Genomic DNA, 26,230 nt, shown 5'->3' on the forward strand with positions numbered 1-26,230 from the left:
TGATTACCATTTTGTGCGAGAAAGGGTAGCAAGAAAATTGCTTGACATTGAATATATTTCTACAAAGGAAGGATCAAGTAGCTGCTGGATTTACAAAACCACTGGCTGTGCGGCAACTGGAGACGTTCAAGAACAATCTTAACTTACGAAGTTTAGATTGAGGGGGAGTGTTAGAGATATGGCGTGATGTTTCTGGACTCCTATAGATCACGGGATATACTTTGGTCAGGTTGTTGTAGAGTTTGTTGTAATCAAGATAGATTTGAACTATGGCCAAAATATATCTCTAGGGGTTTATATATTGTAAATCTTTTTTACGTCAATTAACATGCAACCGCCGCACCCAAGGATCAGGGACGGCGTTCCTCCAAGCTTGTGCGCCTCTGAAACTTTACAGAGATGCTGAAAATGCCTGCTGCTGCACCTGTAGATCTCGAGATTGCACAGATCAAAAGAAGCAAATAGCGATTGCAACACGTGAGCAAGTAATGATTGCTTCTATTGTATCTGAACAAAAAGGAGCAAGTCCTAGGCATCAAATAGAGCACCTGAGTTTGGATGTTAATGAGCTCCTCCAATCAACGACAAGGCCTTCCTTGCGAGCGTCGCCAGAGGAGGCCCTCCTTGTTCCAACAGAGGATTATAAGTTGTTCTTTTCAAGCAGCAATTCCAGAAAAGATATAAGTACCGTTTTCATTCTGCGGAGCAGCTCAGGGCTGTACCGGAGATTTTGAGGCCCTAGAGCAAACCAAGAAATGGGGGTCCTATATATACTATAGTAGTGAAATCAAATAATCGAGATATATTTGGATTCCAGTATATAAGTAACAAGTACATGCTATTTTGCATACAAAGAACTACAATATGAAATTAGGTACTCATGTTATAGGATTAAAGGACGAATATTGCATACCAATATCTTCTTAACCTCTAGTTAAAGCCCAATAGTTGGGCCCTAATTTTTGGGGGCCCGGCTCGATCGCTCCAGTTGCGCTGCCTAATATACGGGTCTGGAACGGCTTAGCATTGCCGTTTTGCATTCAACAAGATGAAGCTGAGCATCCATACTGTCTCATGTTTAGGGGGTGTTTGGGAAACACCTGTTAAAGTTTAACACCTGTCACATCGGATGTTTGGATGCTAATTAGGAGTACTAAATATAAGCTAATTACAAAACTAATTGCACAAATGGAGTATAATTCGCGAGACGAATCTATTAAGCCTAATTAGTCCATGATTTGACAATGTGGTGCTACAGTAACCATTTGCTAATGATGGATTAATTAGGCTTAATAGATTCGTCTCGCGAATTAGCACAAGGTTCTGCAATTAGTTTTATAATTAGCTCATGTTTAGTCCTCCTAATTAGCATCCGAACATCCGATGTGACACTGTTAAAATTTAGCACCTCGTATCAAACAGCCCCTTAGTTACAAGTTTACAACTTACAAGAATCCATCTAGTCTAGAAGTCTGAAAGTGAACACTTGCCTAACATTCATCACTGTCACTGACACCCGCAACCGCCGGTCAACTCTGCAATCCCACAATAAGAATAGTTTGGTTCCATAGGGTTCCCAGAACAAAAAAACGCATAAGAAAGAACTAATAAGAAAGAAAAGGTCTGACGGCTCACCTCAACGGGCTATTTTATGATAAAAGCCCCTACAAATACTTCATTCTAATTACCCCCCTGAACTTCTCTCCTCCTGAGGAGCAATCCCGCCACTGCCTCCTCCCTTGCAGAGTTGCAGAATTCCAGATCCCTCCTCTCCCCACGCACCCCTCCTCGATCCGACTGTTAATTAAAAAAAAAAAACTCGCTCGCTAGTCGAAGAAAACCCGGAGCATTTTTTTTCCTTTGCAATTCCCCTCACGCGATCTCGCTCGCCCTCTCCACTTCTTCTGTCACTACCTGGGGATCGGGTCGGGCTGGGTTGGATTCGAATCGAATCCTGCGGGCTCGCCTCGCGCTGTCGCGTCGTCGTCCTCGCCGCGGCTGTGATGCGCTCCTGCCGCTGCCGCTGCCGCTGCTGCTAGCGCCGGATCGGGAGCGATGAACATCGTCAAGGGCGTCGCCGATCTCCTCCGCAAGTCGTCGCCCGCCTCGCCGGGTGCTGGCGGCAGCGGCGGCTCCCGCGGGGGCGGGGACCGAGGAGGCACCGGGTCCCCCTCCGCGGACAGGGTCGCCGCCCCGCCGTCCCCCAGGGTCCGCTTCAGGTAACTGCGAGTGCCGTGGGCAATGCGACTTGCTTGTTTGAACCCGTGGTGTTGGGCCAGCATTTGTTAGCGCGCGCACCAGTGAGTTCGAGTTTGTTGCTGCATTTTCTAGTCTGCTTGTGTGCTTTGCACCTTTCAGCTAAGCATCGATGCTTCCGTTGCATTTCCTAGTTCGAGGTATCAGCCTCTTGCTGATGGAATCAGCTAAATATGTTGAATGCTTACTGGTTTAACTGTAGCAGGATAATGCTGTGTTGGTTAGTTTCCTCCATGTCAGTGTGCTTGACAGTTATGCATATATTATAAAAGTATCCTCTCTAGTCTCTAGCACATAATGGAGGATGCGTTGAATCAGCCAGTTGGGTGGTCAAGTGGATTACCCTGGCTTGCTACATCTATGAACACTGATTACGAGCTTCTACTACTGAGATTTTAGAATAAGAGATAAATAACTAAGTTCTGTTGATACTTTTTGGTTGTGTTTTTCCCCCAAGGTTACATCGCGGTGAACTGACACTATCTGGGGTATGCTTATTTCTCTCTTAATCCTGTATTCCTGTGTTATGTGATTCCAGTGACAGTGGTGAGGAAGGAGTTCTGAATGCACTTTGGCAGAAGTACGAGAATGCCATTGACAAGGTACCTGTCTGTAGCATTTAAAAAAAAATCAGCTGACATGTCCTGATTTCGGTGTAACACTTGTGTCAATCAATGTACTTCTTCCTTTCTTTCAACAATTCCACATAAGATAACTTTGTTGAGTGAGCAATTTTGACTAGTTTCCTCACTTAGTATCCTGTATAAGGACAGGAGGAAAAAAAATCCAAGACCATGAATACTCAATAAATTAATTTTTTTAGACCATATAGCTTACTTAAGTATGGAACTACAAGCCTTCTGCACTTTTAGCATAAATATAGGTACTACCATATTATTAGGCTTCTGTAGCATTTTTGTGGGAAGCACTTCCTTTTTCAAAGTTAGATCATGTTTCCTCATTTCTTTGTTAACAATTTCGTAGGCTGAAAAGAAGAAATCCCTGCAAATATTTGCCATGCATTTTATAAAAGCATTTAAAGATTGGGAGCCAGGCCATATTGAGCAATCAGTTGATCAAGAATCATTATCAGATGATACAGTTTTAGGATGCTCTACTGGTCATCCTTCTGAGGTCATCCTTATTCTCATTCAAGAAATTTCTCAAATAACTTCATCGATCACTGAAAGTAAGTGGATCTATTGAACAAACAATAGTTCTCATTTCTACATTTCTTATATTATATGATATAACTTTTGAGGTTTGCACCTAACACTACAGCTGCACCATTTTAAGCTACCATTCATATGTCTGTTATGATCTCTTCATATTGTTCTGACTGAGTTATTTGAGATGACCACAGTTCTAAGAAAGGAGCATAACATCTTGCCCAGCTTTAGATATCATTGACTTAAGCAGCAGTTTATCGTAACTACATCAGTATTATATAGAAATGGAATACTCATACAATTAAAAGTTAGGTGTGTGCTTTCATTGATGCTTGCGAAATACCCTCAAGCTGGCAGAACTTATATGAAGGGCTCTGGAAATCAGCTAAATGCCGACTTGTTTTTGCTGAATGCAGGGATGACCTGTAATTATTGGAACCTTGGATTTACAGTTACCTCGTAAACCTTGGTTGTAGATAGTCTAAATGTCTAAGGGCACTAACATTCCAGTTCTGATAAGCAGCTTGAGTAAATAAACTTAATCCAACTCTTATCTTTTTTTTTTGTTGAATATTTTCTGCTCCTTCTGATGAGGAAACACATTCTGCTTGTATTGGTTTATATCAGTTGCATTCTTTGATATCAGATTTAGCAATGCATGATTGTAATTGTGACATGTGTTTGTTATTCAGTGGTTTATTAGGTTTGGCAACTATACTGATAAATTGGGATCTGACTTGTTTTTCCTGGATTATCAGGCAGCAGCTGTCCAGAATCCTCTGCTAATATCTCAGAGTTATTGGGTGACCTGGGATTAAACACTGAAGGATTGACAGTTCTAGAGTGCTTGACAATTGTTACCCGCTCAGTGCATAACTGTAGAGTATTTAGTTATTATGGAGGTGTGCAGAAGGTCACTGCTCTTTTGAAAGGTACACACTCTCTTTACTTGACTATAATATCAAAATATTAATATTTCTAGATTCATTTCCTTTTCTCTTCTTTCTTTGATGACAATTTCACTGTTGTAGCGAAGACTATGATAGCTGATATATATTTACTTTTGTTATGGATCTTGTCTTAACTGAATTTTACTCTCATATATTCAGCCGCTGTTGTAAAGCTGAAGACCTTGACCAGCTTGCTTGCCGCAGACGAACAGCTGTCGAATAAAACTGTAGAGAACATGAGGACGATGCAAAAGGTGCTTGTGTACATTGTTACAATAATTTCAAACTTCATGGATCTGGAGCCAACTACAACAAGGATTTCACAGTTTCTAAACAGCTCCAGGCATACCCTATCAAGCAATTATTTGGCCACAGTTGGTCCAAGTACTTCAAAAAACATGGTTTCTGATAAAAATTGGCAGAAAAAGGCCATTGTTTCAGTTATGGAAGCTGGTGGTGTCAATTGGTTAGTAGGTAAAGTTATCTTTTCAATGTTTGTGTATGATGATAGTATCATTGTAGCACTTGTGCTTGTCAAGTAACTCCTGAAGCACAGTACACATCCAATTTACTCAAAGTTGTTTGCTGATAGTTTCAGGTGCATTGCATATTTTCTAGAGACATACTCCCATTTGGAGAAGTCTTTATAAACATACTTAGACTATAAAGTTCCTTGGCAATATAAATGTGTGCATATAGTAGTTTTCAGTATCAAGCTAGAAGCATGGTTTTTCTATATGCATCAGATGCCAGTGCATACAAGAAAATTGTTCCAATGAATTGTCCTCTTGTTATATCATTTAACCCACATTTTGCATCATGATTGTCTTAAAATGTGGGTTTTTTTTTCTTGCAGAACTCCTAAGGGTTATTCGAAGACTGAATTTAAAAGAGCAGTGGACTGATCTGTCACTCCACTTCATAACTTTGTACTCTCTAAGATCAACTATATCTGAAAATACTCGTGCACAAAATCATTTCAGAAGTATAGGAGGACTGGAGGTTCTATTAGATGGGCTTGGACTACCATCAAGCAAATTTTCAGTCTCAAAGCAGTCTTTTGTTCCCAGTGATGAAAGGTATGTGTTTCATCAGTGGCAAAGCCAGTCCTTTGATGTAGGAGGTCCTGAAGCTTGGAATATTGGGCAAGGGCAGTAATTACAATTGATGAGAAGGAAAAAAGAAACAAAATTAGATAGGCTATGAATGTACTTCTCAAGGACTAAAAGCCACCATTCCGGAGCCTCTTTTAGAATCTAGTTTATTTTGTCCTAAATCCTAAGGATTTAGATCTCAAGTTCCCCTTTCTACACAGTTCCCTAGGAAGTATTGTAGTTCTGTCCCTTTGTTGTGGTTATGGTTTCATTTTCATTCATTTTAGCAGTTCTGCCAGACATCATGATTAATTCCTCTATAATTGGTACAAAATTACACATTCCATAGTCTCTCCTCTAGAACACTGTTGTCATTTCACTGCTGCCTCAGTCAGAAACAGTGACATTTTGCAATCTACATGGTTGCCAAAATGCAACTTTAACCACTAATATCTAGTTAGTTTAGCATATGTGTGTATTTTTTATTTTGGGGGAAAATATGCAAATATCATTTTCACATATCCAATCTAAATATGCATAAGAAAAACAGCACTCAAAGTTAAAGTTTAAAAATTTTGACTATTCCATAAACTTACTTATTTCTATCGGAGGGCGTATTTTAGAGTAAAACAACTGCATTTCCTCTTTGGCGGAAGGGCTATGGTTCAATAATAATGATAACATCCGGCAGGTGCTTTTGCCATTATAAGTTGATGGTGAACTGTAACAACAATCTGCCGGAGATAACCTGCCAAATATATCTGATCCTATCTGTTTTGTTCTTTGATCTTATATAGCATCTCTTTGCAGGCGTGGCATTCTCCGGCTCCAGATACTATCTTTGGAAATTCTGAGGGAGGCAGTGTATCCTGTTCCAGCATTTTTAGTACAGAAATGAGTGCATTTGGCTAGTTTTGTGTTTTTTAAATATTCTTGAATTTTGGAGCTATGATAGACAATCTACTGAATATGCTGACATCCATGGATCATGGGTTGGAGAATTTTGTAAAAAATTGTTGCATTGGCTGATTAGTCGTTGATAAGTAGGTAAACAGTCACGTATGAGGCAGCGTCTTGAAATATTACACTACATGAACAATTGTCAGTGTTCTTTTACGATTAGGTGTTTATAATGTTGTTGAATGATATGCACCATATGTTTCATATGAGATGAAGCATAAACTACATAATGTAAATTGTAATTGATGATTATTTATACAACTTATTTGTAAAAGGTGATTACTAAATTATAAGTATACATGACTATATGAACATGTATCTTCGCAATTAAATTCGATTAGTCATCTGCCTAACTAAACATTTGGCAATACCATCTTGTCTGACAACCGCATATTGATAGGGCTAACTTTTAATTTTGATGTCACTATTTTGGTCAGAACTTAGTATATTGTTGGAAATTTGTTGCATACTCTGTTGCATGATTTGTCTTTCTTGTGTCCTTGACTGTTTGTCCAGTTTTGGTAATGTCAATAATTTGCAATTCTTGTGTGAAAATGGGCGGATACATAAATTCGCCAACAGCATCTGTTGGCCTGCATTTATGCTTCAGGAGTTTCATCAGCAAAAGTTTCTTGATCCTCAAGCCAGCCTGAAACTTGATAAAGAAAGCACTGGGCCTTCACCAACATTAGAATCTATCTCAAATCCTGTAGATATTCTTGATGCGTCAGAATGGAATGAGTATTCGGTAAAATTAAGCATAGCACTTTGCTCTTTTCTTCTTCCTCCCAAAGAGATCAAATACTGCCCTGCTCCAACTGATGTTAGCCAAATTTCGCTATCCATCTCATTGGCATACTGGGAGCAATGTGCAAGGTGGATTATAAAGGTTCTTTCGACAGTTTTCCCGTGCATCAAAGCTTGTGCTAGTGAAACTGAATTGCCTAACCATATAAGGTGAATTCCCTCTCCTTTGGTTTGATATATCATTTTGTTGACTTGATGCATATGTAACCTACCCCACCTTGCTTGGGACTTAAAAGCTTTGTTGTTTTTATTGATGAATTATGGTTCTTCACTCCGTTATGTGCAACCTATCATGATTGTGTGCATTTGGCTTCACATTAGATATTAACAATTTTTAACAATTTTCAATTTTTATATTCTGGTATCTAATTGAGCAAATTCCCTCATTGCCATTGAAAATTATACCACTTCCTTCATTGCCATCAAAATTCTTCAACTCCCTTCACTGCCACTACTTCAATTTTCCAATTCCTTCACTGCCATTACCGTCCACTAGCTGTTAAGTTGCTGTTATCTTCAATGGAAAAGACAATTATACCCCTCCCAGTAGAATGGAGTGAAATTTGCTTTCTTTCTCAGGTGAGCAACGATGGTAGGTCTATGCTTCTCTCAATGTTTTGTTCTTTTTAGCAGCATCAGGTCCACAACCGAACCAAAAGAATCTGCAAGGTACGTTAAAAAATTCAGAATGCCAACGATTGAAGAACCGGTGATCTGATTTTTCAATCTCACCGCCGTGATTGGAGTGCCGCATCAGGAGACGTGATTTCATTGACCGCCGAAACTGGGAACAGGCAAGAATGGAGGGGGCCGCAACATCGATGGCCGGCACGGCGCCCCACCGCTGCCGCCCGCCTGCGAGCCCCGTGTGTCCGCCCACGCACCCCGTTGAAGCCGTCCGTGTCCGCGAGCGCCGCACGGGTGCCGCGGAGGCTGGCGAGCTCCCGGTCGCACAGGCGGATGAGGGCGGCGGGCCCGCGCAGGTGGATGAGGGTGGGGCCGCAACCCTCGTGCGGCGGACGGCGGCAGGAGGCCCGCACGTGTAGATGGTAGTGGGGGTGGCCGGACAGTAGCGCTTCTGTAGCTATCGCTAGTGCGTGGAGGCAAATGGAAGAGACGGCAGCAGATAAGCTGGCCAGACGCGGGCCCATGTTATCAGTGGAACAGGGGTAGTCTAGCCATTGTAAAAGCTGACAAATTTCTGTTTAGATTATGGGCTCGTCTTGTCAGCCAGAAGTAACTTAACGGCGATGGACGGTAATGGCAGTGAAGGAATTGGAAAATTAAAGTAGTGGCAATGAAGGGAGTTGAAGAATTTTTTATGGCAATGAAGGAAGTGGTATAATTTTCAATGGCAATGAGGGAATTTGCTCTAGATAATTTCCACCATTTGAGCAATATTTTAATTAGTTGCTGGTTTGTTATTATGTGCTTTCAATTCATTTCACCTTTTAAACTATTCATTATTCTGGCTATCATGTTTTTTTCTTGTTACAAACAGCATCAGTTTCTGCATGAAATATCCTTCTTAGGCCTTTTCAAGTGATTGAACATCTATATGTTTTAATGAGACCAAATGTTACTAAATTTCTTTTGCTGATGATTTTTTTGTTGACTATTGCTCCAGGATTTTAGCAAACACTTTGCAGCATTACATGCTTTGCACGTTTAGGAAGGTTCTCATTTCAGCACCAGCTCTACTTAAATCTTTTCGAGAGGAGGGTCTCTGGGATCTGATATTCTCAGAGAAATTTTTCTACTTTGGGTCATCTGTGAACTATATTCATCAGATCATTCATGAGACATGGAATGATCAACTTATTGATGCTCCCAAATCAACTGATTCGAAAAGCTTCAATGAAACTGACGTCAATATTCTTCAAGCTGAAGCTATTTCCTTCTTGGAGTTTGCTGCAACACTCAATGAAAACTCAAATAACCTGGTAAGACGAATTTTCTCCTGCCTTAGCTAAGGCATTGCTTATTTTACATTAAATTGAATAGTGCCATCCTTTTCTGTTTGCACCTTCTCTTTAAAATAGTCTTGTTTTGTTTGTAGCCAGAATGCTCAGCATTGTTAGGTGCACTTGAACATTGTACCTATGATCCTGGATTGGCCGGTGCGATTGTTAAGAGCTTTCATGTTATCCTACAACTTGCAACTGAACAAACTCTAGCTTCTTTCAAGTCAATCAATGTGCTTACTAGAGTCCTGAAGGTTGCATGCCTTCAAGCGCAAGAAGTAAGGAAGCTGTCCCATCCCCAAGATGATTTAGATCAAAATGGTTCTCAATCCAGAAATGTTCTGACGGCTTCTTCAGACGAGAGGATTAAGAATGCTTGTACATTTGTGGAATTGGCTTTCAACCTTTTCAAGGATTATGTCACAATATCTGACATTGGTAGGATTGCAGTTTTACATAATGCCAATTGTATTGAGTGTTTATTTGACTTGTTCCAAGAAGAATACCTCAGGAAGCACATAGTGGAGCAAGTACTTGCTTTATTTAGGGTAGGTTGTATTCACCCTCTTTCCTTATATTGCTCATGATACTAACATCTGGAACTTAGAGCTTCTCCTGTTGTTTTTTGCAATCAGTTACCTCCATCATCAGCGCAAGACCATGCAGCAAAGATGCATCTATGCTCCAAATATCTCGAGACTTTCACTCGCGTAAAAGAAAATGAAAAGGGTTTTGCAGAATTGTCGATTGATCTATTAGTTAACATGAGAGAGATCATAATGATAGATCGTGCGGTATGTTTTTTCTTCTCTTTTAAAGATGGATGTGCTCCCAGTACTTACGTATTTTGGTATTTCTCCTCTAATCATTCCTTTCAGTTTCATTTATTTTTTACCATTATATTTTGGCAGTATTATCAAAATCTGTTTCGTGATGGGGAGTGCTTCCTGCATATAGTCTCTTTGTTGAATGGAACTTTTAATGAAGCAGTTGGGGAGCATTTGGTCCTTAATGTCCTTCAGACACTGACTGCTTTACTTGCTGAAAATGATGAGTCGAAGGTAACAAAATATTTGGCTACAGTTCATGCTTGTCTTACAAAAACTGGAGTAGGCCAGCACTTGGAAGGCTGGTACTACCATTTTGGTTATTCCTGGGTAGCCACCTGTACCATTCTGTTTTCCTGGATATCCTTCTGGATTAGTGTTGGAACTTAATCCCTGCATTTGTGTACCAGCACTATTAGGTGCTGCAGCAGTACTGTTCACACGTTGGTGATATCCACCTGGTACTTCAGCTGATGTGGTATCGTTCATGGGCCCACTGGCACAATGGAAAGTACACTACTCTATATAGGCATAGACTAGGGGTGTGTACACCAGTCCCAGCCCAACCGAAACCATGAAACAAACTGATGCATAGGTTGGGTTGAAATGAGTTGAAAATCCATTAGACCCATGGGTCTCCTCACTTTGCTGCTGTCCCTGCATTCCTCGGCTTCTGCTATGCTCTCTTCTCTCCTCATTGTACCGCAGTTGTCAGCTTCCAGCCCCAGTGTGCAGACGCACATCTAGGATGGCCCAGACTGTAACTTGTTTGGCGTGGGCTCCCTCCTTGACCATGCACGGGCAAGAGAGCACCCCTCTGATTGGATATTTTTGCAAACAGGACAGTTAGTCTGGATATCGGTCTCTACAATTCTTTATTAATGCTGTTATTTGCTTGGTGGTGATTTTAAAATCCTGGTTTGTCTTATTCAGGCTGCCTTCAGATTGCTGGTCGGTGCAGGTTATCAAACATTGCAAAGCTTGCTATTGGACTTCTGTAAATGGATTCCAAGTCCTAAACTCCTGGATGCCCTACTTGACATGCTTGTTGATGGGGCATTTGACATAAATGAAAAAACAACAATAAAGGTGAGGAATGGCATGATTTTAACTGATTTGCTTCATTCAATTTTACCCCATTGTATTTCATTCTGTTATCCATTTTTTTACCTGATTCTGCTCTCTTTTTCATCAGAATGAAGATGTCATTATGCTATTACTAAATGTTCTGCAAAAGGTCTGCCTCTCTCTTTCTCTCTGTGCATGCGCGCGCATGTGCACACGTGCTGTTAATACTTTCCATTTATGGTACATATATGTAAATTGGTGATTTCCAATTGGCAGAGCAGCACTTCACTTCAGCATTATGGGCTTATGGTCTTACAACAGTTGCTCAAGGGGTCCATTACAAATAGAACTGCTTGTTTCAGAGCAGGGCTACTTAGTTTCCTTCTTGATTGGTTTTCAGTAGAGGAAGGGGATGACATTGTAATCAAAATTGCGGAGCTAATTCAGATCATTGGTGGACACAGTATTAGTGGAAAGGATATTCGAAAAATTTTTGCTCTCCTGCGTGGTGAGGAGATTGTTGCAAAGCAGAAGCATGGTTCGTTGCTTTTGACAAGTGTTAGTCACATGCTCAAGGAAAAGGGGCCTGAAGCTTTCTTTGAGTTTAGCGGTCATGACTCTGTAAGTTATGTTGATTTTATTTTACTATAAGCCATTTTGGTAATATTTTCTTTCTGATAATTTTGAAAGGACTATTTTTTTTTGTCATACCTTTGTCTTATTTTGCATTACTTTGTATGATTCCTTGTACTTCCCATCACCAACAGGGTATTGAAATAAAGTCACCAGTTCAATGGCCTTACAACAAAGGTTTATCCTTTTGCTGCTGGTTAAGGGTGGAAAAATTCCCTGAGAAGGGTATGATGGGCCTTTTCTCCTTCTTCACTGAAAATGGAAAAGGATGTTTAGCTATGCTTGGGAAAAATACTCTAATCTATGAGGTAATTTTTGCCTCCTGCCTACGTTTGCTTTTTGTCCTATTTTGCTAGTGCTCCTTTTCTTTTATCAACTATGATTTATCCTAAGTCAAAAAATTCTTTGGCAAGTGAAACAATTTCTAATGCAAACAACCAGAGGATTAATTTGATAGCCAGCTTGCAAGTGACAATGGAATTGGGTGCAATTTAATGGTGTCTTGTCTATATTCTCATGACAAATCATTGTTGAGTTAAGCAACCTATTTGAAGAAATGTCCTCCATTCCACTGACTAATCTATAAAAACTCAGTGTTGATTTCACCTGAAATTTATACATTTCTAACAAAAAACATGATGGTTGGTGCTTCTTTTAGATGCTATATGCTGTCTATTTATTAATCCTAGTTATTTAGCTGTGTTACTGTAGAGAGTTAGAATATGGGAAAACACCACGCACCCAACCCAATGAGGGAGGTGACCTCTTGTACATATAGCCAACATGGCTTGGTATACAAAGAATACAATCATGTATACAAGGCAAGTATACAAACACAGGCTATACATACCTAATAGTTATCAATAGTTTAAGATTTCCAGCCATTTTTTGCATAAGGACCTTTCTTTCCCATGGTTGCACATCTATGTACATATGGCTTAAACTCTCTGCATGACTTCAACTGTCAAGTAATTAGGATCTTGATTTTGGTATTAATATAACTCACCTCCCCATGCTCTGCAGTCTGTCAGTCCAAAGCATCAGTGTGTTTTGTTACCTCTGAGCCTCCCTACGAAGCAGTGGAAATTCCTTTGCGTTACTCATACAATCGGGAGAACCTTCTCTGGAGGGAGCCAGCTGAGATGCTATGTAGATGGTGATCTAGTATCAAGTGAAAAGTGCAGGTAAGTCAAATTCTCACTTTTTTCCTACATGATTTGTGTTGTGAGTCAATTGTATTTCAATTATCAGAACTAAGCTTACTAAGTTTGGTATGTTTGTGATACCCTAACCTATTAATAGTATACTCTGGTCTTTCTTTTGCTGCTTTCAGGTATGCAAAAGTAAATGAAGTAATGACTCGCTGCAGTGTCGGTACAGAATTGATGCCCATTGGTGAAGAACCTTCTTCTCTTGGTTTTGAGAGCACCTTTGCTTTTACTGGTCAAATGGGCCCAGTTTATGCATTTTCTGATGCTCTCTCTCCTGAACAAATAAGGGGCATCTATAACCTTGGACCAAGTTACATGTACTCTTTCCTTGGTGATCAAAACTTGCTTACAAATGATGACTCACTGTACAAGGGAATACTTGATGCAAGGGATGGCATTTCATCCAAGATGATTTTTGGCTTGAATGCACAGGTTTGAGGCATCATCTAAGGAGTACTATTTTTTCAACAAAATGCCAGAACTAGATAATTAAATAGTTATCCTTTTCTTCTCTCCAGGCTAGTAACAATAGGACATTGTTTAATGTGTCATCTGTACTGGATGGTCCTGACAAGAGTAAGTTTGAGGCAACCACCATGGGTGGGACAAAGTTATGCTCCCGGCGTCTGCTGCAGGAAATAATTTACTGTGTTGGTGGCGTCTCTGTATTTTTCCCTCTTTTGGTCCACTTTGATGATGCTGTGGTTCAGAATGGAGAGTCGGCTGCCAGTGATGAATTGGCTGGTCAAGTTATTGAGCTTGTTGCTTCTGTTCTAGATGGAAATATAGCAAATCAGCAACAGATGCATCTTCTTTCTGGATTCTCAATTTTAGGCTTCTTGTTCCAATCTGTATCACCACAGCTCCTAAATTTCAAGACTCTTTCAGCATCGAAGTACATGTTTACTGTTCTGAAGAACTCTGGTGCTCCCTCCCTCCCTCCCTCCCTCTCATTTTCCTATTTGTTTGGAAGGGTGTATATAAGTAGCTTATCTGCTTTTTCAGGCATGTCAGAAGTTCTATTGAAAGATGCTCTTTCACAGTTTTACTTGAATCCACATATCTGGGCATATGCAACCTATGAAGTACAGAGGGAACTTTATTTGTTTCTGATACAATATTTTGAAGCTGATGGGAAGTTTTTACCAATGTTATGTGGGCTCCCTAGGATCATTGATGTTGTACGACAGTTCTATTCAGATAAGGTAGATTCTAGGTCCTCTAAGCCTTTGCTGGTTAGCAAAAAGGTGATCGGAGAGAGACCAAGCATGGAACAAATCCGCAAGATCCGACTTCTCCTGTTGAGTCTGGCAGAAATGAGCTTAAAGTAAAGTATTTCCAACTGTTCATCAAAGATGCTCTTATGTGTTTTCTCTCCATACTCCACAAGCACTCCCTAATTTCTGTTCAAATCCATTTTAAATGCTGCCCTATACACAATTCTGAATCTATTTTCCTTGGATATCGAACGCTAACATTTTTATGCATATTATTAAGAAGTTAATTGGTAATATAATTATCTGTTGCAGGCTAAAGGTTTCTCAACATGATATCAAAGCTCTTGTTTCCTTTCTTGAAAGAAGTCAAGATGTTGCATGCATTGAGGATATACTTCATATGATTATCCGTGCCCTTTCGCAGAACTCACTTCTACCATCTTTCTTGGAGCAAGTAAATTCACTTGGTGGTTGTTACATTTTCATCAATCTTCTTAAGAGGTAGTGTGCAAAGTTTGCTTACAGATTATTAGATAAAAGCAAACAGAGTTTCTCATCACTGTATAGCGTGAAATCAATCTAGATCTCACTTTGACTGGGAGTTTCTGCTCTCATGATTACTCATTAGGACCGATGAAATTGCAATTCTTTTAGACTTTCTTTTTTTTTTTTAAAAAAAAACTGAACCCTGTCTCCAACTACCATTGACCAGTGTTTTAAAAAGGGTCTATGCTGGTGGACAATATTTTGCCTTTATTTCCTGTCATTCCTTTCTATAGATGCAATTGCAGAACTTTTTATGCCTGTTCTCTTTCTCTATCGTACTTTTCTGTTAATATATGAGGATGCGAATAGTTACATCATTTGTTCACCAGGGAATTTGAGCCAATCCGTCTATTGGGGCTTCAACTTCTTGGAAAGCTATTGGTTGGAGTTCCATCTGAGAAAAAAGGACCAAAAATTTTTGGCCTTCCTGTAGGACGACCTAGATCTATTGCTGAAGATATAAGGAAAGGAACAACAGCAGCATCTCAACTGTTTTTCTATTCAATATCTGAAAGACTTTTCAAATTTCCACTTTCAGATCATTTATGTGCTAGTCTTTTTGATGTCCTTCTTGGTGGAGCCAGTCCTAAACAGGTAATTTGCCAAATTTTGTAGTAAGTATAATACTATGAGATCCTCTTATCTCTGACTTCCAATGTTAACTGAAACCCTCAATAAATTAACTGACATATTTTCTGTCCAGGTTTTACAGAAACGTTCCCAATCTGATGCTTTAAAAGATAGGAGCAGTACTTCAGCGAGCTTGGCTCCTTTTTTTGTACCTCAGATTCTGGTTTGCATTTTTAAATATATTCAATCTTGTGAAGATGCTTCAGCCCGTACAAAGATTTTAAGTGATCTTCTTGATTTGCTGGATTCAAACCCTTCCAATGTTGAATCCCTTATGGTACTTTCTAATACTATTTCATTAGGTCATGAGAAATCAGGTTTTTGTTGCTCATAATAATGATTTCTTCAGGAGCATGGTTGGAGCTCTTGGCTTGAGACATCTGCGAAGCTTGATGTATTTAGGAACTACAAATCGAATTCTGTAGCCAAGGATAATGGTTTGGAGACTAATGAGCTGATTCTTGTGAGGAACATGTATTCGTTGGTCCTCTCCTATTGCATATTCTCTGTTAAAGGTGGCTGGCATCAACTGGAAGACACGACAAATTTCCTTCTACTGAAAATTGAGCAGGTTGAAGTTCTGTATATGCATCTTAGTACATTCTTTTGTTTTACTTACATTTCTGATTGTTTAATGGATAATGCTTAATCTACAGGGACAGTTACCAAATTCCTGTCTGCTACGAGACATTTTTGAAGATCTCATTGGAAGCCTTCTGGAGACATCTTCCGAAGAAAATGTTTTCAATTCTCAGCCATGCCGTGATAACATCTTGTATCTTTTGAACCTTAGTCATGAACTGTTTGTTGACCAAATTGGAATTAAACTCTTGGTATGTCTGAGCAATTCTTTGTACAAAACTGAAATGGTTCTTTTTTCAGGTGCAGTCTTTGTTCACTCATCCAACTCTTCTCTTTTGCAGTTTCCTTCGCTCGACATGTCTGCACAATTATCATCTAATGATTCCCTGGAAGATGACATTAACTCGGCAGTTGTAGAAATTATGAATATTGAGAACAATGACCTAGTTACAAGGTAATATAATGGTTCTGTAGCTACACACAAATTGCTACTTACTCTGATCACATCTAGGTTTGTCCTAAGTAAACCTTTGTCAACTTTGACTATTAATATCTAAAATTTCATATGGATTGACATAGATTCATTATGAAAACTACTTTTATTATACATACTCTTTTAATTAAAGATAATATATTTTTACAGATATTGCTAGTAAAAGTTAAAAAAGTTTGACACAGGAGTTAGGACAAATCTAGATGGACCTATATTTGTGACCAGAGAAAGTAGTATCAAGTATAATACTATGGAACATATTTCTAAGAGTTAATATCTGTATGCTTGAATTCTGCTAAGGCATTAAAGATCAAATTGCTGGAAATCATGCGCCAAACTCCTGGTTATTATATCCTGGCTCTTTATTTATTTATTTATCTATCTTTTTTTTGAGAAAATCCTGTTCGTGCCACTAAATAACTTCCCACTCTGCAATTTGCTACTGCATAAGTGACACTCCTGTAATATGCTTTTAATTTGCATAATGGATCTCTTTCACGCCATCAGAATCAGTTTAGCCATCAAATAGAGGTTTGAAAAGCAATTTTGCTCTTCATATTCTCAGGAATAAGAAATTGAGAGGTCATTTGTGGTTGGTTGTTTTTGCATAAATGATAGAAGGTTGTGTTTGAAGGCGACCAGTAAATAGTGACCATTGAATTTCTCAAATAAAACCTATGACTGCGGGGCATGAACACATTATGGTCATTTTACACCCTACTTGACATTTAAAATGATGGAGATGGCATGGAGCGAATTGGTTTGGTGAAGTGACTGAATATAAGGTAGACAAGTTCTGCAGTGGCACGATTTGAATCTGGGAGTAATTCAATTGCAAACTTCAGATCTGGGAGTTATTCAGTTGCAGGCTTCAGATCCAGTAGTCATTCAGTTGCAGGCTTCATTCAGGAGTTATTCAGTGTCAAGTCGTGTTGAGAAATATAACACTTTCTTTTTTTGGGTTGGGTTGCATCTAGTATTAATTGTTGCAGCACAGAGCTGCCATAACATTGGTAATATCAGTTCATGTACTTATGGTAGCGATTGCTGCAGCAATACCAGTTAATTTGTCTTGCTGCTGGATTTTGGAACAAACAGTTCAGTTGGGATGGTTTAACACTCAAACTGTGTGCACTTGCTGAAGTTAACTCTCACTGATTTGCTTTTTATTTGATGTTGGTTGTGTTGTAGTTGAAGCAGTTTTATTACCTCTTATTCATTTTTATATTCTTTTCACTGATATGGTTTGTGAGCCACATATATTAGTACTTATGAGTATTTTGTATTTACAATTTACATTTTTTGCAGTCTTCCATGGAGTAATACATTATTTGTCAATGGAGAAAAGTTAAGCGATGATTGGTGGAGTTATTTCGACAAGATATGGACACTTTTGTGCTATTTGAATGACAAAGGACAGAACAGATTAACACCAAAAGGTTCAAATGCAGCTGGCCCATCTATTGGGCAAAGGGCACGTGGATTGGTAGAATCCCTCAATATCCCGGCTGCAGAAATGGCTGCTGTAGTTGTAACTGGAGGCATCAGTAGTGCATTAGGTGGAAAGACCAACAGAATTGCTGACAAAGCTATGATGCTAAGAGGGGAGAGGTTTCCAAGAATTATCTTCCACCTTATCATTATGTATTTATGCAAAGCTGGCTTAGAAAACGCATCCAAGTGTGTTCAGCAATTTATATCATTGCTCCCCAATCTCATCTCTGAAGATGATCAGTGCAAAAACAGACTGCATTTTTTAATTTGGTAGGATTCGTGCTCTTAGTTATATGTAATCATTCCCTCGATGATGGTTAATTTGACAGTTTAGTAACTTACTACTGCAGGTCTTTACTAAGGGTAAGATCCCAGTATGGGGAACTTGATGATGGTGCACGTTTCCAGGTTGTGTCACACTTGATTCTTGAAACTGTGATATATGGAAAGTCTATGCTTGCAACAAGTACGTTGGGCAGAGATGATTCTACTGAAGCAAATAGCAATAAGGAGGCTGGGTTCGTCCTCAATCTTGTACAAAAGGACCGGGTTCTCGCTGCGGTTTGTCCTTTGTCCTCATGTTTAGTTCTATGCAGAAGCTATTTTGTACTTCTCAGAAATGTCTCAAGCATTTAACAGATATATGGCGTGCATTGTCACTATGCTCCCAACTGTGCTATTTCATCTTTTCTTTATTTAGCTGGAGGGAGAACTTTTATTGAGTCCCTGAAGGGTTTTTTATTGTTCAGTTTGCAAATAGTTCTGAAACAAAGCTGTTGCTGACATAATCAGTTTTCTGCTACTCAGGCTACTGATGAGGTAAAGTACATGAAGGATGCAACGATTGATCGCATGAAGCTGCTCCAGGAACTCCATTCTAAACTTGATGAACGCTCAGTTCAAGACAACGAACGACTGCAAAGCTTTGAGGATGATATACAGTTTGCCAAGACTGCTGCCATTTCTGCGGATGACAACAGAAAAGCAGCTTTCCAGCTGGCATTCGACGAGGATCAGCAAATTGTTGCAGTAAGTTATGAACAGTCCATTTTTACCAAACATGCTTTATTTAGTAATTTACATACGAACTGATTTATGTTTCATAAAGGACAAATGGATTCATATTCTCCGTGCTTTGAGTGACGAGAGGGGGCCATGGTCTGCTGCTCCTTTTCCAAATAATATTGTGACATACTGGAAACTTGACAAGACTGAAGATAAATGGCGGCGCCGACTGAAACTCAAACGTAACTATAAGTTTGATGAACGCCTTTGTCAGCCATCATCCACCAAATCTAGTAACGAGAATACTGCCCCAACTGTTGACCCATCTGGTAGTACCAAGATACCAGAAAAATTGAAGCACTTACTTTTAAAAGGAGTACGTGGAATTACAGGGGACATCAATTCTGAATCATTTGAGGATAACAACGATACGAGTGATTCTCCCCAGACTATCCCGCCAGAGAACCACCCTGTTAGTGACACTGCAGATTCTGCAGACTCTGATTATCATGCTATTGTTCAAAATAGAAAAGAAAGTCCAACCAGTGGAGATAGTGATTATATTGAGGTAAACAGGTTCAATATGTTCTCGCAGAATTTATGTGCGGGTATTTGTTGTTCTTTCCTCAATTTCCTTATTTCTTTCTCATTTCCCAGGTGCTATCATCGGTTCATTGTGTTCTCGTAACACCCAAAAGAAAATTAGCTGGGCAATTGACTATCACGCGAAATGCCCTGCATTTTTCTTTTGAATTTCTGGTCGAAGGCACTGGTGGATCATCTGTTTTCAATAGATTTCAAGATAGAAAAGATTCAGACTCCAAGAATGAGATGGGAGGTTTGGAAAAACTGAAGGCCAATCTCGATGGAGGACGAGGCAATGCTGCTGAATCTAGTGACACTCAAATAAAAAATCAGTCTAATAAAATCAAACACCATAGAAGGTGGAAAATAACCAGGGTATGTCTCCTTTTCTCTCTCATTTTTTGCGACCTTGTGTTGATTGTACGGGCTAGTCACAAATTTGACTCATTCTTTTTCCTTGTTGACAGATAAAAGCAGTTCATTGGACACGTTACCTACTACAATATACTGCTACAGAGATATTCTTTGATGATGGAAATGCACCAGTATTTCTTAATTTTTCCTCCCAAAATGATGCTAAAAGTGTTGGGTCTCTCTTGGTTTCCCTGAGGAATGATGCTTTGTTCCCCAAAGGAACTAGCAGAGATAAGAACAGTTTGATCTCCTTTGTTGACAGAAAGGTTGCACTTGAAATGGCTGAGAGTGCTAGAGAAAGTTGGAGAAGAAGAGAAATAAGCAACTTTGAGTATCTTATGATTCTCAACACTCTTGCTGGACGATCTTACAACGATTTAACTCAATATCCTACATTTCCTTGGATAATAGCCGACTACTCCTCAGAAAAGCTTGATTTTAACAAATCATCTACTTTTAGGGACCTGTCAAAACCAGTAGGTGCCTTGGATGCAAAGCGATTTAAGGTAGGATCATCTCCTATGAAGTACTGTCACTTAAGTTGTAGTGCCCTCTGATAATTTTGAATAACTATATGCTATATGCAGGCTTTTGAAGATAGATATCTTAATTTTGTTGATCCTGATATACCAAGGTCTGATCAAATTCATTGTATTCCTTCAAACATGTTTTGTGTGCGCCATCTTGCCCTAGACACTCATTAAGCAAACTATGTATTTCCTTTTCCTTGCAGTTTTTATTATGGATCCCACTACTCTAGCATGGGAATTGTTCTTTATTACCTTCTAAGGCTTGAGCCTTTTACTGCTTTACACCGCAATCTTCAGGTTTGTCCGTTATTCTTGTCTCCCCACCCTGCGTTCATATGTTCTTTTTGCTTTTGTTCTTAAATATATTTCTTGGAATTGTTGTTTTCATATAACTGAAAGAGGTGGATTTGAAATTTGTTTTTTCTATGATGCATTATCATCAGAGTTTCAAAAACCCCCAGCTAATACATTGTTTTACATGTTCTGTACAGGGTGGTAAGTTTGATCATGCAGATCGTCTGTTTCAGAGCATTGAAAGCACATACAGGAACTGCCTATCAAATACAAGTGATGTCAAAGAGCTTATACCTGAATTTTTTTACATGCCTGAGTTTCTTGAAAATTCAAATTCATATCACCTTGGCATAAAGCAGGATGGTGAACCTTTAGGTGATGTTGGTCTCCCTCCGTGGGCAAAGGTAATACATTATTTTTGCATGTGTTAGTATTAATATTTTGCTCTCGTTCATGGAGCAATCTGGTACTAAACACTGTTACAGCTTTATTCATATTCTGGTAACACACAATTATATTGTAACAATAGTTTTTGTTCCTGATAGTCATGTAGTGATGTCTTCATACAGTTACATATCCCCATATTCAGATGCGAGAACTTCAGTTTAGAAAAACTATAAAATGAACTTTTCTTGGTGTGTAATTTTGCATGATATTTCAGCTGGGATATGAATTTACAAGATCTTATTCTGCATGAAATCCTTTTCTTGCCCACCCAGCTGGCGGCATGCTGATCCGCTATCAAATTGCATAATGCACAATGTACGAAATAGCGAGGCTATAGCGGTTGATGCTAGCTACCACTACAATAGTGTTATACTAATTAGCGGGCTATAGCGGTTGAACACAGCTCTATGCTAAATCCCATAGCCCGCTATTTTGTACATTGATTATGCATCATACTATCCTAAATTTTAGCAGAAAATTTAAATAAGATCCTTAATTACGTTACATATAGTCTCATACTGTCATGCCTTGAATGTTAGCCATTTAATTTGCTACTGCGAGATTTTGATGTTTGGATTGGGATACGTCCCACTGAAAAATCTTCGACTTTTGACAGCATTTATCAACTAAGGGTGCTAATATTTTATCATGATATATGTTGTGGACAAATTCTTTGGCAAGAAGTTCCACCGCAGGCACAAGGGTCCACCTCCTCCAGGAGATGCTAGTTAGTTTAGATTTAGATTAGAGATAGAGTTGTAGTTAGTTGGGATTTTGTAAGCCAGCTCATTATATAAGAGCCCTGGCGCATTAGATTGGGATTAAGCAGAAGATAAGCCTTAAGCTCAGAGCCTCTTAGGGAGGGCGAGCAGGACCTTATCAATCAGCCATTGCTAAGCATAGATTCAATAAACAGGCTATATCAATATAATTATAGAAGTCGTAGAAGTACATGATTAGGAAATTATTTTGAGGAACCTACTTGTGTTACCACTCTAATTAATCAACAAGATGCTATCATCTGAAGATACAAAATTTTGGTGGTGCAATTGCACCATATCATCCAAGGAAGTATGTCTTATTGGTTAATTTTTGTGTGATGCATATAGGGCTCCCCAGAAGAATTTATTTATATCAATAGAGAAGCCCTTGAAAGTGAATATGTAAGCTCTAATCTACATAACTGGATTGATCTCATATTTGGTTATAAGCAGCGTGGCAAGCCTGCAGTTGAGGTACATATACCATACTTTGTCAGAAACTTATCGCCCATGGGTTCTCAATTCACACGCTTAAGCTTGCTAATTTTGTATCCATTATTTGGAGCAGGCAGCAAACATATTTTATTATTTAACATATGAAGGTGCGGTTGATTTGGAGAACATGGATGATATGTTGCAAAAGTCTGCTATTGAGGACCAAATTGCAAATTTTGGACAGACACCAATTCAAATTTTTCGGAAGAAACACCCAAGAAGAGGTCCTCCTATACCAATTGCGCATCCACTATATTTTGCGCCACAATCGATAACAGTGACTTCTGTTGTCCCTACCACAATCACCCCTTCATCTGTGTTATTCATTGGCTTGTTGGACTCAAATATTGTCTTGTTGAACGAGGGGCTCATACTCTCTGTAAAGCTTTGGTTAACAACACAGTTGCAGTCTGGTGGAAACTTCACATTTTCTGGATCACTGGTATCTTTCTAATTGCAAATATCTCAGGACGGGATTATTTTGTTCCACTTACTCCCTTTCACCATTTGTGTTCCTTTTCTTGTAGGAACCTTTCTTTGGAATTGGTTCTGATGTTATTTCTCCAAGGAAAATTGGTACTTCCTTAGCTGAAAATGTTGAGTTTGGAAGACAATGCTTAGCAGCTGTTCAAATTCATGGTGACAATTACTTAATTCTGTGTGGTAATTGGGAGAATAGTTTCCAGATCATTTCTCTAAGCGATGGAAAAATTGTGCAGAGCATCCGGCAACATAAAGATGTAGTTAGTTGTGTGGCAGGTAACATTTCTAAATTAAATTCCTAGAAGCTCTTGCTTTAAGCAGTTGTAGTAACATAGTATTGTTTAATGCTAGGAGTTGCAATGCCAAAGGCCAGTCATATTTGAGTTTTTCACATTTTTTCACTGTTAGGAAACCAATAGCATATTGAACATAACTTCAAACCTGTAAACTAAATTAACTCCCTCCGTTTTCTTTTAATATATGGTGTTAGCCTCTTAGTCAATATTGTTTAGATGCATGTGCCTTTCCAAATTCGCGATATGCTTTCCTTTGTAGGCTTAACACATGGAAAGGATATTGTGCTAAAAAAACTTTATATGTGTAATCTTTCTTTCCATTTTTATCTGACATCTGGCAACATAATTTTGTGCAGTTTCATCTGATGGAAGTGTAATTGCCACTGGAAGTTATGACACAACTGTTATGATCTGGTATGCATTCCGAGGAAGATCAAATGACAAACGATCAAGGAATGCAAATTACGACATATCAACTAAGGATCACGTCATTATTGAAAGCCCTTCCCATATATTATGTGGTCATGATGATATTATCACATGCATATTTGTCAGCACGGAATTAGACATTGTTATCAGTGGGTCTAAGGATGGAACTTGTATGTTTCATACACTGTGTGAGGGGACATATGTTCGATCTATTCGACACCCCTCAGGTGCTAGCTTGTCAAAACTGGTAACGTCACAGCATGGTAGGCTAGTGATATACTCTGATAGTGACCTTTCCTTGCACATGTATTCCATAAATGGAAAGCATATTGCCTCGTCAGAATCCAATAGTCGTCTCAGTTGCATGGAGCTAAGTTGCTGTGGTGAGTTTATGGTATGTGCTGGTGATCATGGTCAAATTGTTCTGCGCTCTATGCATTCCCTTGATGTTGTTTGGAGGTATGAGGGAGCTGGGAAGACAATAACTTCTTTAGTTGTGACTCCTGAGGAGTGCTTCTTGGCAGGAACCAAGGATGGTAGCTTGATTGTATTCTCAATAGAAAACCCTTTGCTTCGTAAAAGCACCATGCAACGGCACAAGGCAAAACCTTCTATTGGCGGTTAGTGGTATAGATGAAAACAATACCAGAACTCCTTGCTGCATGTTTCAAATGAGAGGTGAGTCATTTTCTGATCTATGTACCTTTTACCACTTTCCTTTTTTTCCCCCTCCAGATCTTTTTTGTATCTCACCAAATTTGCAGAATGTTCAAAGTGATTCATCAGTTATTCAATTACCCTTAAATTATCCATTTTAATGGGTGGAAGGTGGATTGTATTGCATTGAGGCCTCGGCCGGTATATATTAGAGTACAGAGACTTGGGGGGCAAGGCTCCCCTGGATACATATGTTAGTCTATGATACGTATATCTACAACTACCAAATATACTCTAACACTTGGCCTTTGAAGGGAGGGAAATTATTGACTTCTCTAAATATTAACTTGAATGCCTACTGCAGTTGGCTTTTGGCTATGTTTGGTTATTTGTTTTTATAAGTACTTACTGTAGTTGGAAAATATTTAGCTAGTTTAGACTAATATAGGTTTCAGTTTCATGGTAACAAATGTAGGTTTGACTATTTCTGGACCATTGTTTTTCCCTCTTTCAAGGTTTCAGTTTTCATGGTAACAAATGTAGGTTGAACTGCATGTTCTGAGCTTTGACTATATTCAGTCCAGTTGTATTTCCTTCATGTTTTCTGCTAGGAATATTAATGGATCATTTTAAAACTCTGCAGGTTTATCTCATCAGCCACAATTGTAAAAGAGAAGAGTCTATAGTTCCTGTACAAATGTACATATGGCATCAGTTCAGTTAGCATTCTGCAGAAGGCATGTGCCGATCACAAGCAAAAGGCAGATATTCTTCTAACCGTGAAATGCATACGACAAAAACTACAATAGATTTATGTTTCATGTTCACAAGACAAGGGACGTGACCTTCATATGATCTCTTGAGATTGTAGGGTGTAGTTGGTTGGGGGGTGCATTTTAGTGTAATATACCTTTTTTTGGGGGGTATTCTTGCTAGTGAAGAGTGAGCAACAATTTTCCCAGAAAGAATTTCTAGTAGGTAAATAGGTGGCCGCTGACCTGTAGCTAATAACTGCACATTGTACATGGAACTGATGAAAGTTCATAATACGCATGCAGCTTTCGTAAAGATGCTCTTGAGGTTAGAGCGATCGTAAATCTTATGAGCCTGCTGTGCTTGACTTGTAACAGGGAAAAGCAACTGTCGGGATGTAAGCTTGCTTAACTTGCGAGGTGTTCTTATTGTCGGTCTATCACAATACTGTTTGCTCTTGTTGTACCAAACACAGTGCTCTGTACACACTAGATTACCCGAGTGGAAAACAAGTCACATTTTGTGCGCTGTGAGACAAATGGAGTTTTTAAATCCGTTCATTAGGTCGTCGCTGGAGTTTGGCATTCTCCCTCCCTCCGTGGATATATTGTATTTGTATGAGCTAGGTGGACTGATAAGGAATGTGACGAGGATTTCAGTCAAGACTAAACTACAGCTTCCCTACTGGACGCGTGCATCTAACCTCGGCATGTGCTATATCTTTGGGCGTATCTGACTTTTTTTTCCCTTTGTAGAAAATGGTGTACCTGACTTCTGATTATGGCGTGGCACATGCCTGCCTCCCTGCCTAAAGATACAGATACTGATGAACCGATGCTAGCACTCCTACACGTCACTGTTTCGTTGATACCGTGTGATGTGACATGACTTGGGAGCTGCACTCTCCAAGGAATCCCCAGGCGGAGAAAAGCCGCACATGTAAAATGGGAGCTAGCCGGGTAGAGACGCGTGAGGCGTGGCTCCGGCGTCCGAGTTGCCGACTCCTCTAGTAGTCGGAATGAATCTGTCTGGCCGGCTTGGCTGGCTAGCTAGGAGGAGTATCCATGACTTCCTCGTGCCTGTGTCCCACAACTTGGAGCTTAACCTCCCAGCCCAACTGCCCAAGTCCATGTTAATCAAGCAAATTGTGACGATTATGCTAGCTGGGTGAGCTGGTCGA

General features: G+C 39.4%; 1 protein-coding gene across 1 annotated transcript; it reads left to right on the top strand.

Moving 5' to 3' along the window:
- Window positions 1-1,810: 1,810 nt before the first annotated feature.
- On the top strand, window positions 1,811-25,365 carry LOC117848661 (BEACH domain-containing protein B). The gene is made up of 40 exons (XM_034730155.2): window positions 1,811-2,219; window positions 2,795-2,858; window positions 3,241-3,445; window positions 4,184-4,357; window positions 4,535-4,849; window positions 5,232-5,454; window positions 6,280-6,333; window positions 6,946-7,386; window positions 8,864-9,179; window positions 9,296-9,748; window positions 9,836-9,994; window positions 10,112-10,261; window positions 10,961-11,116; window positions 11,223-11,264; window positions 11,372-11,716; window positions 11,863-12,036; window positions 12,752-12,912; window positions 13,062-13,371; window positions 13,458-13,863; window positions 13,945-14,266; window positions 14,469-14,657; window positions 15,032-15,296; window positions 15,406-15,609; window positions 15,682-15,903; window positions 15,989-16,165; window positions 16,256-16,368; window positions 17,716-18,171; window positions 18,252-18,462; window positions 18,709-18,930; window positions 19,010-19,474; window positions 19,564-19,866; window positions 19,959-20,411; window positions 20,493-20,539; window positions 20,639-20,732; window positions 20,927-21,133; window positions 22,286-22,411; window positions 22,506-22,874; window positions 22,960-23,191; window positions 23,568-24,318; window positions 24,941-25,365. Exons 1-39 carry the CDS (start codon window positions 2,056-2,058, stop codon window positions 24,263-24,265), a joined length of 9,687 nt encoding a protein of 3,228 aa, XP_034586046.1. The 5' UTR covers window positions 1,811-2,055; the 3' UTR covers window positions 24,266-24,318; window positions 24,941-25,365.
- The last annotated feature ends 865 nt before the right edge of the window (window positions 25,366-26,230 follow it).

This window comes from Setaria viridis, chromosome 1 (genome assembly GCF_005286985.2).
Source record: "Setaria viridis chromosome 1, Setaria_viridis_v4.0, whole genome shotgun sequence".
Taxonomy (NCBI): Eukaryota; Viridiplantae; Streptophyta; class Magnoliopsida; order Poales; family Poaceae; genus Setaria; species Setaria viridis.